General features: G+C 41.0%; 1 protein-coding gene across 2 annotated transcripts; it reads left to right on the forward strand.

Moving 5' to 3' along the window:
* The first annotated feature begins 758 nt into the window (after positions 1 to 758).
* Positions 759 to 15,274, forward strand: grhl2b (grainyhead-like transcription factor 2b). Of its 2 annotated transcripts, none has more exons than XM_068332955.1 (16): positions 759 to 1,058; positions 2,792 to 2,981; positions 3,550 to 3,617; positions 4,133 to 4,538; positions 4,964 to 5,025; positions 5,243 to 5,399; positions 6,462 to 6,573; positions 9,012 to 9,106; positions 10,401 to 10,559; positions 11,210 to 11,267; positions 11,756 to 11,895; positions 12,656 to 12,693; positions 12,844 to 12,935; positions 13,445 to 13,530; positions 13,614 to 13,678; positions 13,761 to 15,274. In XM_068332955.1, exons 1-16 carry the CDS (start codon positions 1,039 to 1,041, stop codon positions 13,873 to 13,875), a joined length of 1,863 nt encoding a protein of 620 aa, XP_068189056.1. In that variant the 5' UTR covers positions 759 to 1,038; the 3' UTR covers positions 13,876 to 15,274. The 2 variants fall into 2 exon arrangements, with proteins under 2 accessions (XP_068189056.1, XP_068189057.1); XM_068332956.1 differs by having other exon boundaries at positions 4,967 to 5,025.
* The last annotated feature ends 54 nt before the right edge of the window (positions 15,275 to 15,328 follow it).

A 15,328-nucleotide genomic window follows, 5' to 3' on the forward strand; every position in this document is an offset into this window, starting at 1 on the left:
CTCACACATTGAATTTGTGATCGTGGTATCAAATGAAAAACAGACGCAACAAAATCAGAAATGATTAAAAAAACAAAACAAAAAAACCATCAGTGGGTAAAAGTGCATAAAAATGTTGAAGGAAGTGTAAAAGTCATACAAAGACACACATGCACACACACACACACACACACACACACACACACACACACACACAAGCACACACACATAGATACACACATTGTTTGCTCTTGCAGGGTAATCCCAAACACTTGGATCTCCACCTACAATGGCTTCATTAAGGTGGACAAAGGCATTGTGTCAGATAATGACAGGGCTCCTCCCTGCCTTCTGTCTGTTGTCAATACCAAACGAGTCAGAAGGAAAACTTTAAGGGGGGAAAAGTTGAGATCAGTGGCTGCAGGAGGAGGAGGGTCCGGTGTGAGGCTCCCTGTGAGGAATCATGCATCAATATAAGAATTTACAGGCTTGTTATTTTAAGTAAATACCTAAAAACCTCATTTTAAATCAAAGATAAAGGCAGGAACACTTTGTTCTTTGTATATTCCCCTGAATCCCTGTCCAGTGCATCGTTACGGTGCATTCAATGCCCTCTTTATGTTTGTTTGGAAGGCGGGCCTTTACCTGCCTCTGGGAGCCCTTAAACCAATCAGAGCTCAGCTTTCCTCCGCGGCAGCCAATCAGCGCCAGACTCGCCCTCAACCTCGCAATTCTTCTACAGCGAAAGAATTTCAGGCAAAAAGTGAACCCACTACGCTTAAAAGTAAGCGAATATTGTCACGAATGGCAGCGGGATATGTTGTTATATTTAATAATCCGCGTGGAAACCGAAGGTAAAGAGGAAACGGAGTGTTTATTGGCTGCCGGGAACAAAAGCGGTCTCACCTGCCCAGGTGGAGCGGAGGAGAGAGAGAGGGGCAGGGAGAAAGGAGGAAAGTCGACTTACCTGTAGCCCAACTTCTGGCAGCTCACTCCTCTACTACCTGCTCCGACTTGAAAGTCCAGTTTCACAAGGAAGAATCGTAGAGGAAGCAAAATATGTCACAGGAGACAGACAAGTAAGTGATCGAGCCAGCTGAGTGGATCGGGGATGGGTTCAACTTTGAAGCGAGAACACTTTGGAAGTGTTTCTAGAATAACACTAGAAATTAAAAGAAAGTCTTTTTTTTTTTTCTTCTTCTTTTTCTTTAAAATAAATCGGGCTGTGTGAGAAGATTTAGAGAATATCACTTTCTTGTTATGATATCTTTGGGAAAACTGTTGAGAAATAATTAACTTTATTTTCCAGGAGGATTAAGTTTTGCAATCTTAACGCCGTGGATTTCGTTTGAGCTGAAATCGCCATTTTTGACTGGGGATGGGAAAAGTTTTCAAAGTGCAAAAAAGTGAAATTGCAAAATCTTTTCGCGTCTGACGGGAAATACAGTTTTAGATTCACTTTTTGCGTGGCTTTCTATTTTTTTCTTATTTGAGGCCTCGCAGAGAGCGATGGAGCTGCTCGGTGAACCGGGCGGCGTGTTGTCGTCCGTCCGGGGGCCTCAGTGTTGTTTTGTCCCGCAGGAGCTCCTCGATTTATACCGATGATGAAATCAAAACGATTGCATGAGAGTCAAAGATACTCCTGCAACGGAAAAGTCGTTAGAATGGACAGAATATATCTAATTCTTTATTCTTTATTCGTTTATTAATATACATGTGGAAAAAAAACTACTACCAAAAGTTTAATAATTAATAATAAATAATGAAGATTATAAATTCTAATTGAAATGATCAGCTCCTTACCCGCTCATTGTTATTCTTATTCTTATTCTTGTTTTGTTATTATTGTTGTTGTTGGTAATAATAATAATAAGTTGTACATTATGTATTATTATGTCAATAATTGTTCTATTATGTATTAAATATGGATCAGTATAATATCTATCGTGGTTGCTTGTTGCAAATTTTTCTGCAGCTTTTCTACAGATATTTCTAACACCATTGTGACCCAAAATATTAATATTTTAAAGAATCCACCAGAGTAGAAACAGACTAGAATGATTTTATATTTGCCTTTTAGCTCCATTGAGAGGCAGAGAGAGATCAATAACTGTAAAGCAATTTGATTGAAGTTTTAATAATTGATTTACAAAAACCGTATTTTGAGAAATAGATGGGAGCGTAGAGTTAAACGTGTAATTTGAGATGCAATTTTAAAAAAAAACGTTGATCATGCAGGATAAAGGAGAGATGTTAAAAACATTTTGGGTTCAGTTATGATGTCACAGATTTGTGACATCACAAATGAGAGGCGGTGCAGACAAGGGTTGTTTTATTTGGCAGAAAGGAGTTCGTGAAAATCAGAGAAACAGCCTGAGCCTCTTCATGTTGCACATTTCTCATGTGAGTTCCTGCATCCTGGATCTCTGATCAACTTGTTTCTATGACATTCTGTCAGTTTGAAATATGAGCTGCAGTCAAATGATTCAAGAGAACCCAGACTAGATGAATTCAGGTGTTTCTGCTCATTGTGCAAAGCGACACATTCAGAGCCTCGCTCGGGATTGGCTGAGTTCAAAGTGATGTTGTGACAACAGTGTGTGTTTAGCTGGTCTGTGATCTCGACTTAAGTGGGCCTAAAGAGCAGGGAGACACTCCCATGTACACACAAAAGGGGGGGTAAAGATAAAACCGTGAAGTGTGACCTGTTAATATTATAATTATATAACAGCAAATAATGTTCCAAATAAAGAGCGAGTGAGTGGAACTTTGAGTTTTTAAATCTGCATTTTTTGATTTTGAATCCCGTCAGTAAACGTCTGGTGGTGGTGGTCCCCAACGAGAGCTCCTTCCCCGCCGTGCGGCGGGCCTACACCAGCGAGGACGAGGCATGGAGGTCGTACCTGGAGAACCCGCTGACAGCCGCCACCAAGGCCATGATGAGCATCAACGGGGACGAGGACAGCGCCAACGCCCTGGGTCTGCTCTACGACTACTACAAGGTCAGGAAACGTCCTCAGATCCTCCATACTTCTTAATGTTTAATAACTCTGAATTTATTGCTTATTCAAGTTACAAACATTACAGCTGCACAGAAAAAGTAATTTGACTTGTTTCTCTGTTTTAACTTTTAATTTATCAGGTTATTAAACCCACAGAACTCCATCAATCAAGGATCAAACTATCAATCAATAAAGAAAAATAACATTAAAACACAAGTTAGGACTAGGAATGATTTTGTCAGTGTTATAATGGGCTGAATTACTGCATTGTGGGAAATGTAGTTCTGGTCAAAGCAAACTTTTGACTTATTTATTTTTTAAACATTCTAACTTATGCTCTCGCGGGCCACATAAAATGATGTGGAGGGCCACATTTGGCCCCCGGGCCTTAAGTTTGACACATGTGTTCTAGATGGACAGCACACCAACAATCAGGCTGTCAGTGCATCACATTTCCTGATTCCAGCATAGGAAAAACACGTCGTTCATCTCTTTGGGCGAAGTTACATTTTTTTTATTATTTTCTTGTGTTGTTCAGGAATCCATTTTTATTCTCTCTTCCTCACAGGTGCCGAAAGAAAAGAGGCTCCTACCTGTTCCAAAAGCTGCTGAGTTAACAGAGGAGCAGGAGAAGAGGTCAGTGAATTTGGGCGTCTAAAATTGCACATGTACCGACGGAAAGGCAAAGAAAGAAAAAAAAAAAGTCAAACATGTAGTTGCTAGCAGACAATGTGTGGAATTAAATCCTGGTGTTCAGCGGCTGTGGCTTCAAAACGGTTACATGTAAAAGAGCTTTATCAAGCTAAACGTGTAAAGATAAGTGGTGGAGATAGGGTTGTGACAGGTTCTTCTAGAATGCATGTGTGTAAACATCATGGACGAGTGAGCCTTGAAGCACTGACACACTGAATTTTAGAAACACAGACTGGGATCAGGCCAACAAAAACCTGCTAAACCCTGCGGAGAAGATGCAAAATTTTAATTTTAATTAATTTTAAAAAAAAGTATTTTAGCTTTTGGAACAAAAAAGAGACAGAAAACGTTTAGAAAAAATATTTTTGAACAGGTGATTTCATATTTTTATATAAATCTTATATTTGTCTTGGTCATAAGCAACTTTTAATATCATTTCCATCTTGTTTTTTATTCAGGCCTGCGTTGCCGAGCAACCAAAGCGAGGTGGAGCCAGTGGACAACCGCGTCCAGGTCCTCAAATCCGTCCCCGTCAACCTGTCGCTGAACACCGAGCACCAGGAGAGCAAAAGGGAGCCGTTCAGCATCCTGACGGGGACGGGGGCGGCGGCGGCGGTTGCTGCATCGGGGGCCGGGGACCCTTCGGGGGACGGAAGCTCGCCGGCCGTGGCCGTGGTCAAAGCGGAGATGTACGCCCCGGTCTTCATGACGGGACAGGGGCTTCACTTCCGGGTGGAGGCGGAGGAGTCGGCGAGGGTGATCTACGAACCGAGTCCGTACGAGGTGACCGCCGTCAGCCACTCCTACGTGAAGGAAGACCAGCGGAGCCCGCCGGACAGCCCGTACGAGGAGGAGCGAGACGCAGTGAGGAAGACTATGTTAAATCTACACTTTGTCCTGTTCAGTGGATTATCTCTCTTCCTTTTTCCCATCATTCCAAAAATCATGCAGTTTGGGTGAACCTAAATTTACACACCCCAAACAGATGAATAATTGGCCTCAAGGGAATCCTGCTCTTTTTTGTCTTTTTTTTTGCAGAATTATATTATATAAGCAAAATCTACACATGAAAACCACATTTAATGAAGTATCAGGAGCACAAAAGAGTCATTAAAGCATGAGAAGCCTGATTGTCACACTGAAAAAATTGTTTTCTGTACGTCTGAGATCTCCAGATCTTTATTTATGGTGATAATGCCGCCAAATATTTCTGTTTTTTTTAAATATTTTCTAATATTTATCCAGTCATTATTGCACTCAAATAATGTCCTCCTCCTTTGCGTTCTCAGCAGAAGTACCACACGTCTTCCTCTCTGCCTGCAGACGACTTCTTATTTCACCAGAATGGAGTGTAAGTCGCTCAGAATACACACTTCACCCTGTTGTCATCACACCCCACATATGTTACAGCCTGATATTAAAATATGGGACGTTTTCTAAAAATGAAAACACGGGTGGGAAACGATCCAGAAAGGAATGCAGGAGTTGTTGCCGTACCCCCATCCCACTTTGTTGTGTGTGATCATATATCGTCTTGTGTGTGTGTGTGTGTGTGTGTGTTTTTCCAGTGACAGCTTCCAGTACACGCTGGACGCCACTCGCTCGCTGCGTCAGAAGCAGGGGGAGGGGCCAATGACCTACCTGAATAAAGGCCAGTTCTACGCCGTGACGCTCAACGAACTCAGCTCCAACAAACGGCTCCGTCACCCAATCAGCAAAGTCCGGGTGAGCCCCCCCCTCCCCCCCTTTGTTTTCATTTTATCTTCTTTTTTTTTTTAAATTTTCTAATTTTTTCAATTTCATTTTCCTGTTGCTTCCTGTCGGACTTTTGAGTTTTTTGCTCAGATTTTCGGGCGCGTTTTTTCCCTGCATTTGTTCATTTTATTAGCTTTATCAATTCCCTATACCGCCTCCTGCTGGTACGGAAGGGAACAGCGACCCGTCGCTCCCACAGGGCGAACTGGACTGGAGCCATTTTTAAGCAAAGCTCACAGCATCGTCGCGTCGTGAAGAACTTTTCTCATTCCTCCGTAGTTTATTTACACAAAGAAAAGAGGCACGAATGAGTAATACGCCTCTCAGCAAATAGTCCTCGGCATTTTGAGTCGTTCTCAGTTGATTCTCAGTTTGCCAAACTACTAGCTTTAAACTTTCCAGTTCTTAAACCTTCATCATAAAATACACGCCTTGAACAGGTAAAAAAACGCAATTATGTCAGCCCATGACCAAACATCAACAATCATTGAAGCATTAGATGAAACACATGCGTTGAACAAACATCAGATTAAAGAATAATCCTAGAGTAGGAGGATGGCTCAGGAGTTTTGGGTCTGGTTATATCGGTTTATAACAATTCATGGTGTTGATTTTTATGATGTCTACATTTAAACGCATTGGGATCGTAGATCACAGCACCATCGCTACCAGACGTCCAATATCCATAGCAAACCACTGCATTCAGAGGTTAAATGAATGGCAATGGTCCATCATTACACAATTAAAGTGTGTGCACACAACTACGGCAAAAACAGGGTGTCACAATCAGTCTGGAAGCTGTAATTAGGTCATATAATAGATACTTAAGATTGTAGTTTTACTTCTATTTAGCAAGGCTGCTGAATTGGCAGATCGCAGAAATGAACTTTGTTCATGCCAAAGTCATCATTATTGATCGGCGATAAGGAGCTGATAGGAATCGATGTCGTCTAACAACTCGGCCTGGAATGCTAAAAAAAGATTTTTACATCTATAATCTTGGTATTTATTTTCAATTTTTTTCATTGCCAGAGCGTCATCATGGTGGTGTTCAGCGAAGATAAAAACCGAGACGAGCAGCTTAAATACTGGAAGTACTGGCACGCCCGGCAGCACACGGCCAAACAGAGAGTGTTGGACATCGGTAAGACTCACTGCTGCCTCTAAACGACTGAAAAACTGCAAGAAACACTCAACTAAATTGATTAAAACGGAAACCAAAAGACAGGGGTGGGTTTGAGGTATTGCAAATGCTGGAATGCACACAGGTAATACACGTAAGGCATGACCCAACTCAGAGCAAACAAGCCCCCACCCAACCGTCTGCCTGGGGCTGTTCAGCTGCCCACCATCAGACGCCCACGCTTCAATCTCTTAATGTCTGGTTATTATCTGGGACACACAACGCAAATCCTTTTCAATCTCCTCGACATCGACCGTGAGGCTGAGAAAACACCGACGTGAGAAAAAGAATCCGAAACAAACTTTCTCCCGCCTCAGTACGGGGTTTTTTTGTTTTGTTTTGTTTTTTTTCCTTCTCACGGCGCGCCGCCGATCGTCGCGTTAGCGTTTCAAGACTTTTGACCTTTTGTCTGCCGTTGATGGCGGTTGACGGATTTGAATCCGAACCAAGTTTTTTCTCCTACACCTCCTTGAACGAGAGTGTGAGAAGCTTGGAGGCGGTTTATGTTTGACAAGCTAGGGCCTGTTAGCCAGGCATGGATTCAGAGGTATGTGGGAGACTTGGGTGGATGGGCAAAAGACACACACACACACACACACACATACATAGCTTGTCGGGACAGGGAGAGGAATGCTAGCCACACTGTTACCTTGGCCGGTTGTGGTCTGTTGAAAGTATTTCTTAACCAATTTAGATCTTAATCTTAATTCCTTTATTTACAGGAACTGAGACCAGGACACTCTTCACTTCACTTCAGATCTCTTTTGTTCCCTTTTAGTGACGAGATAAACGTTTCTTTGGCGCGCCCTTTACACCGTCTAATTTTGAGGGGAAATAAATTCTAATCAGTAAGATGCAAATATTGATATTGTTGTCCTATTTTTTTTATATCAGCTACCCCCACCTGCACCTCTCAGGTACGCTTTACGAACACATGAAGAAGAAGTTATCTGACAAAGTGACGACAAACTGAAAATTCAACCTAAAAATGTCCAAAAAAAAAACATTAAAACTCATGATGCTGATGAGAGGATTTTACAGATTCTGATGCGGATTTAAGTTTTATATGTTTTACTGTTTTTTTTTTTAACTTAAGCATGCCGGAATGTCGCGTGGCGACATTCGCTCGCTGCCTTCAAACATCCGGCATCAACAAATGGAGTTCAGATAGAGGTTTCAACATTACAGTAAAACAGTTTGTCGCTACATCCCAGAATTTAATGTTTCATGGGTGGTCCTGGAACGCATTCATCACGAGTAACGAGGGATAACTTTATTCTCACAAATAAAAGAGACAGGATTAGAGGTGGAATGGTAACTATAACCAGTAATGTGGGGGTGTGACCCACTGGGGACAGGTGGAACTGTTTCCACCCGTCGACCCACAAACACTCCGGACCACAGAACCTCAAACACCTCCGGAGAACAATCGGCCCCTCCACCCCTGAGGCCGGCACCTGTAACCTGAAGCTGTGCAGGGATCTAATTGGAATTGTGGTTGGAGGGTTTGTCGATGGGCGGGGGGGGGTTGGGTGTGGCCAGGGGTGGGGGGAGAGAGGGTGAATCATTTGAATGGGGGTCGCGTCAAAAAGGACGCCGGCAGGTAAACCTGTCGCCCACTGCTTCATGCACCTGTTCTAGAACCAGGAAGTGTCGCCGTGACGGCGGTTAGGAAGATGGAGGAGGTCAGCGAAGGGTGGGGGGGTATTCTTCTCTAAAAGCATTCATCTCAAATCATGTGACCTTCCTGTCTAAAACTAACTGTTTTTTACATGTTGTTCTTTTTTTAAATTCTGGCAACATAAAACTTCCAAACGCTGCTTTTTCCAGCACTGAGACGAGCGCCTGAACGCGACATGGAGGGATGTTTTCTGACTCCCAGCTGCTGGTTTACCCAAAATCTTACATTTAAAGAGAATTTTCTGTCACACAGGTCAACAAGAACCAGCTGACCTGCTCACCCGACTTTTTAAAAAAATTGTTCTCGGGGCCAGATATCCTTACTGCGTTTCCTCTCACTTCCTTTGAAGCCTTTAATAGTTTATTTGCCCAAATAGATAAGGGTTTATCTTATAAAACCCAAACGTGCCATTCGAGTGCTTATCTTAACAAGCAATAGCTACCTACTTGTGTCATTTGTTTATTGAGCAATTTCAATTGTGTTTCAGTTTTTTTTAGAGGCTACTTGTGCTTATTTAGATGTTTTTACAGCTGAAATAAATAATAAATAAATAAATAAATAATAAATAAATAAGTTGAAATAAAACCCGATCTGATGTCGACTCAGGATTTGCATTTTGGGGAAACTGCTCGAAGCGGGGTTTGAATGCGGAAGCCATATTTGGAAAAAGTTATCGTGATCACTGAGAAATAAAATTGTCTTTTGTTGGTGTTTACAGCCGATTACAAAGAAAGCTTCAACACCATCGGAAACATCGAAGAAATCGCCTACAACGCCATTTCTTTCACCTGGGACGTGAACGAGGAAGCAAAGGTAAAAAAAAAAAAAAAAATTTTTAAAAAGAAAATTTCTGAAATGAGGATTTTTTTTTTTTTCATTCATTTTTGCGAGCTGTAGTGTAAAGGTTAATGGTAATTTTCCCAGAAACTGGTCGACTTTATTTGCTCTTGCTGGAGGCGTGCTTGATGTCAGAAAAAAGAGAAGAGAAAAGAAAAGAAAAGAAAAGCAGCAGGACAGGTTTTGCGTGCCGATATTGTCATGGCAAACAAACGCTCGAGAAATTAACAAGCTTTGAACTGTGACGCAACCGTCTAACCTGCAGACATCGGTAACGCTCAGCAGAAACCATTATCAGCTAATATACAGTATGTATAAGAGAATCAAGAGTCTAAAGACGCGTCTTTCGCATCAGCTGGTGTGTTTTTATTGTGTTCTTGTGCTTTGTTTGTCCTCTTTGTGTTTGTGAAGCCCACTCCTTTGTGGCCACTCCTTGGACGGAGCCACATCACTGTTTGAACTCCAGAGTCCCCCCCCCAAGGGCCAACACACACCAATCCCTGTCCCCACCCACTGTTATTTGTTTTGCCCTCATTTTGTAAGAATACAACTGGCTGTGTGTGTGTGTGTATGTGTGTGTGTGTGTGTGTGTGTGTGTGTGTGTGTGTGTGTGTGTGTGTGTGTGTGTGTGTGTGTGTGTGTGTGTGTGTGTGTGTGTGTGTGTGTGCATGTGTGTCTCTTTCATTGTAATGGCAGAACAGGGACAAAGACATTTCTGGAGGAAATCCAAGCACACTTCTCTGAGTCAATATTGACTCTTTTCCTTTTATTTCTCTCCCTGCTTCTCTCTTTCTCCTAATCTGTGTGGACTATTGAGCCTTAATCTATCAGAATGAGGTGCAATACCCACATAATTAATCTCACGTTCCTCTTCTATTATAGGTCTAAAAAGGAAATTACCACACAATAAAATAAGAAGTTGGCAACATCTATGTGTAAATACACATGAAATGGAAAAGACAAACATAATTTATGCTTAAATGTAATCAATAATAAATTGTGGTCGCTTATAAGAAGTAAATCTTGAGAAATTGTGCATTAGAGCATCATCAAGGACAGGAGGAGGAGAAACATCTCAACTGATGCTAGGATAAAAACATTTGATCAGAAAAGTGCATCCAGGATTTTCCTTTTGTATTCATTTTTCATGTTTTTATGGTTTAAATTGTGCAAGAGTGACAACATCCTTGTGAAATAAATAACCACAAAATAGATTTCATCAGCATTTCAGCTGAAATGAGTAAGTCTCTCCTCCTCTACCTCCACCCAGATCTTCATCACAGTCAACTGTCTGAGCACAGACTTCTCCTCTCAGAAGGGGGTCAAAGGTCTTCCTCTGATGATCCAGATCGACACCTACAGCTACAACAACCGCAGCAACAAGCCGCTGCACAGGGCCTACTCACAAATCAAGGTGTTCTGCGACAAGGTGAGAAATCACTCCGCCTGTTTCATTTTTTTTATTATCATCTGTCCATCAGGAGGGACCATTTTTATTATTGAAAACATTGAAGGGGGTCATTGTGGTGCAAGTTATTAATTACACGAGAGAAAAAAAGTTAATGCTAAGTCAACAACACACTTTCTGCTTTGTTTTATATGTTTTTTATATACTTTTAGCAGACATTGAACTTGCGTTGCGTTCAGGCTCCCCGATTGGCTGCTGTCTAATTTTAGATTTCATAAAACTTTTTGCTGTCTGCTTTTAAGACATTTGACGCCTTTCAGGTCTTCATTGTGAAATAAAATGCTGATGGGTTTACTGTGAACTGTATTACAGAAAGAGTTTGACTGCTTTGTATTCAATTATGTATTCAATATTCAATTATAAAGCTGGAGTTAAAACATGATATTAGTCGCCCTCTAGTGGCCGAATATGAAAAATGGGCCTCCAGACACACCTGTTCTGAAATGTAAAAAAATAACAAAAAAAACCAACAAACTTTTAAATGAGATGCTCACATTTAATTTTCTGATCATTTAGATTTCCCCATCATTTTATGTCAGAAATGTGTTTAAAGGAGGTTTGCAGCGTTTCCAAAAAAAAGTTTTTTTTCATCTGCAATTTTTTTTTTTCAGGGAGCAGAGAGGAAGATAAGAGATGAGGAGAGGAAACTGTTTCGCAAGAAGTCAAAAGGTGGGACACATATGTGTGTGTGTGTGTGTGTGTGTGTGTACAGTAGTATATACAGTATGTACAATGATTTACAGACGTATCCTGAGGTACAACTAAACATTTTAATCCGTTCCAGCTTTGTAAAACAGCCCCAAATCCCCTAAAATATGAAAACATTTTTTCTAAATTTTTTTTGATACAACCAATAGACATGGAGAGTTATCCTGTTTGTAATTAATTACATATAAGTTTTCATAAACAATGTTAAAGTATGGAAAAGTATGAAAAGAAACACAAAAGTCACGAGAACACAGGAGATATGTCTTGACTCTATCAGTGAGAACGAGATCCGGTCTCACAGATGTTGTATCCATCCAAAAACTAGTGATGGTGTCATGAAATATGAATTTATCTCGCAATTATTGAACATTATTGAGCATGATTTTTTTTTTTTGGAAAACCTTCATGGAAATGTTTCTGTGGTTAAATCTTCTTCACCTGGTGTTCAGGGAAAGACGGAGGCGTCGGCGTGATCGCCGTTCCCAAGAAGTCTGACGCCACCTATTTCAAGACCATGACCGACCTGGAGGCTCAGCCGGTGCTCTTCATCCCCGACGTTCACTTTGGAAACCTGCAGAGGGCCGGACAGGTAGATCCCCTCCACACACACACACACACACACACACACGTCCCTCAGTGTGAACACTCGTGTGAACGAACATGATCTCATCTTCTGTAAGGGTAAACCATAATGACACGGTGGCTGCTCACTCGAGCGTTGTCTGGAACTACTCTTACGTCACCCCAGCCCTGTTTTCTAACACTTCCTTCTTCCTGATAACAACATATCCAAAGAAAATATTTTACTTTTAATGCCAATTCAATCATTTTAAACATTGACAACCACCAATATTTGCATTAAAAACCCCAAAATAAAAATGTCTGAGCAAGGTGAAATTTGAATGTTTTTAAATTTACCAGAGATTTCCACGACCACTCAGACGATCGTTTAAATAAAGGCTTTTGATTCAGTGACGTATAACTCCCTAATATTTCACATTAGGGATGCTTTTGTATTAAAGTATCTTACTTTAACAGCGTGTAAAGTATTTAAAAGCATTTTATATTCACTCCACTTTGAACAGCTGCAAAAGTAAAAAGTTTATTTCGCTTGAATGCCTCCCTCTAAACAATCTAATTATATAAAAAGCAATATATCAGTTATTTTTATGCAAAATGAGTGGATTATGCAGATATTACTTCTGGGCTTTTAGAAGTTGAGTACATTACATTTCCTCCTGCTGAGTTATTTTTACATTTTTTGTGTTGTGACGTTCCATCTGACAAAAATACGCATACTGTTTGTGATCATCCATAAAGCTTGACACACATTTATTCCATGTTTCCAGGTGTTTACCTTCAACACAGAGGAGATTGAGAGAGAAGGGTGAGGGTGTTTACATTTCATCGTCGTACAAATACGAAGCATGCAAATTCAGAGTGCTTGCAGAGGCGGTGCACGTCATCATAAATGCAAAAGCAATGTATATGCATGCCACGCGTCTGGATTGAGTGTTTTTGGGGGGGTTTTTTTTAGAAGTGTGTTGGTGAAGAGGATGTTCAGGCCGTCGGATGAAGATCTGTGTCCGTCGCCTCACAAGCAGATCAAAGAAGAGACACACAAGAGAGGTACGAGAGCTGCTGCCTCCTCTTTAACATCATCCGTGCATTTTTCTGATTTTAATCTCTGCAAATTCCTGATCCAGGATGTTTGGTTTAGTTACATGGGAATTATTTTAAATATTATTTTATCTATTAATTAATAAGTTCTCCCCATGATGAGCTGGGATTGGCTACAACAAGGTCGATAATCGGCTGTGGATGGATGGATGGATGGATGGATCCCTAAATGGTCTCTTTGAATTTCTAACATTGTCAGAAAAGCAAACAAATCAACAACAACAAAAAAACAGTAAAATGAAACAGTAAAAATATTGATTGATCATTTCTCCTATCTGACAAATAAAAACCAGAACAAAAGCACGACTTGTTAGTCACAAAAAAACAAGAACAAAGTGAGACTTTGACAGTAAAAATCTACACAAAAATAACCCTGACGCTTCCTGTAGTCCAAATACAGGTGTGTGTGAATGTTTTGGCCGCTGACAGATGAAGGTGTATTTCTCATGTCCCCTCAGTGCTGCTGTACGTAAGAAAGGAGACGGACGAGGTGTTCGACGCTTTGATGCTCAAGTGTCCCACGCTCAGAGGCCTGATGGACGCGGTGAGTCACTGCACGTCATGATGAGTCACAGCCAGGATTGTCTTACAGCAGGAAACGCTAACCATCTCTATCTGCTGTCGTAGATATCAGAGAAGTACGGCGTGCCCTCGGAGAGGATAGCCAAAGTGTACAAGAAAAGTAAAAAAGGGTGAGTGAGGAATGAAAGAGTCGACTCGTGACGACACGTTTATATTTAAATGTCTTTTTATTGATTTCTTTTTTTTTGTCAGGATCCTGGTGAACATGGACGACAACATCATTGAGCACTACTCCAACGAAGACACGTTCATCCTCCACATCGACAGCTACGCAGACGCCTACAAGATCACGCTGACCGAGATCTGACGGCCTGTATCTGACCTCCGGGGGGGGGAGCTGGTGTGACTGCTGATTGGCTGGAATCCACAAAGGCTGCTATTGATTTGCTGATAAGCTGGCTGACAGTATTGGAGGCGCTCCATTGGTGGGGGTCGGTCCGTTAGGCGCTGACGTCGACGCTTCCGGCTCCTCTCTGACTCTGTTACACTGTGAAGTGGTGGTTTCTGTGGAACGAGTTCTGAACGACTCAAAACAAGAGGACATTATGGGAAAACTCATGAACTGCTGATACTAACTGCTTTATTCTACTCATTCTACCTGATGTGAGGTGTATTTTGTTGTATAAAAGAATTTTTACGTTCATTTTCATCCTGTACAGGCTGTTTTTTGTTTTTTTTTGCCAAATGTCCCGTCAGGCGTCGACCCGTCGAGCTCCTGATGACCTGCATGTAGCTATGCCTTGAATTAGTTGGTCCTGTGTAACTTAGCAGCTTCTTTGCATGAGTTTTTGTTTTATTTTTATTTTTTTGATAGTTGTGCTATTATTTATTAATGCTTTTAATGACAACGTTGTGCATTTCTTTTAGGAATCCAATAATTTCAAGTACTTTTACATTTTAGGGACGTTTTTACTGTCACACCTCTTTAAGACGACTCAAGGAGTTGTTGTTGTTTTTTTTTAAATGACTTATCTTTATTTCTTAGCCGTTGTTTGTATATTAATGTCTATTAAAGTGTTTATTTGTAGGACTTGATGAACTTATGAGGGGTGACAAATGGCACTTGGTCATTGAGTAATGTTCATGTGCTTGGATGTGATGGAAAATAAATAAAGATAAAAAAATATATATCTGTATTTTTATTGAGTCTTCATTCATATTAGCAGCTTCATGGGTTTCTTTGAGCCAATTTCTCATGTTCAGGCCAACACTGATATTTGCATGCTTGAACTGTTCCAGTTGCCCTTTAGTTTTCCATAATTATAGTTTTTAAAACTTGAGTTACATGAAAATGTTTGGGCAGCCCTGATAATTTAAATTATTGTCCTTTATATATCGCTGATTGTTCAGATCAGAAATTCCAGTTGAATATATCATATAGCAGAGGAACACAGAGATATTTGAGAAATGAGCAGTGTTTGGGTCGCTGTCTTGTTGAAGTTTCCAGCCCAGATGTAACTTCATCACTGATTGTGGAACATAGTTCACAAGAACTGGAATGGAATCCATGAGACCTTCAAATTTAACAGGATTCCCAGTACCTGTACTGGTCACACAGCCCCGCAGCATGAGGGGAACACCACCAGATTTTACTGTGGGTTGCAAGTGTTTGTCTTGGAATGCTGTGTTCTTCATCCACCATGCATACCTGCCCCTTATGTCCAAATAACTATTTTATTTGAATTAGTCCACATTTATCTTATTCCAGAATGAAGCTGGTTTGTCTAAATGTGCTTCAGCAGAAACTCAAGCGATTCAGA

Source organism: Antennarius striatus, chromosome 14 (assembly GCF_040054535.1).
Source record: "Antennarius striatus isolate MH-2024 chromosome 14, ASM4005453v1, whole genome shotgun sequence".
Taxonomy (NCBI): Eukaryota; Metazoa; Chordata; class Actinopteri; order Lophiiformes; family Antennariidae; genus Antennarius; species Antennarius striatus.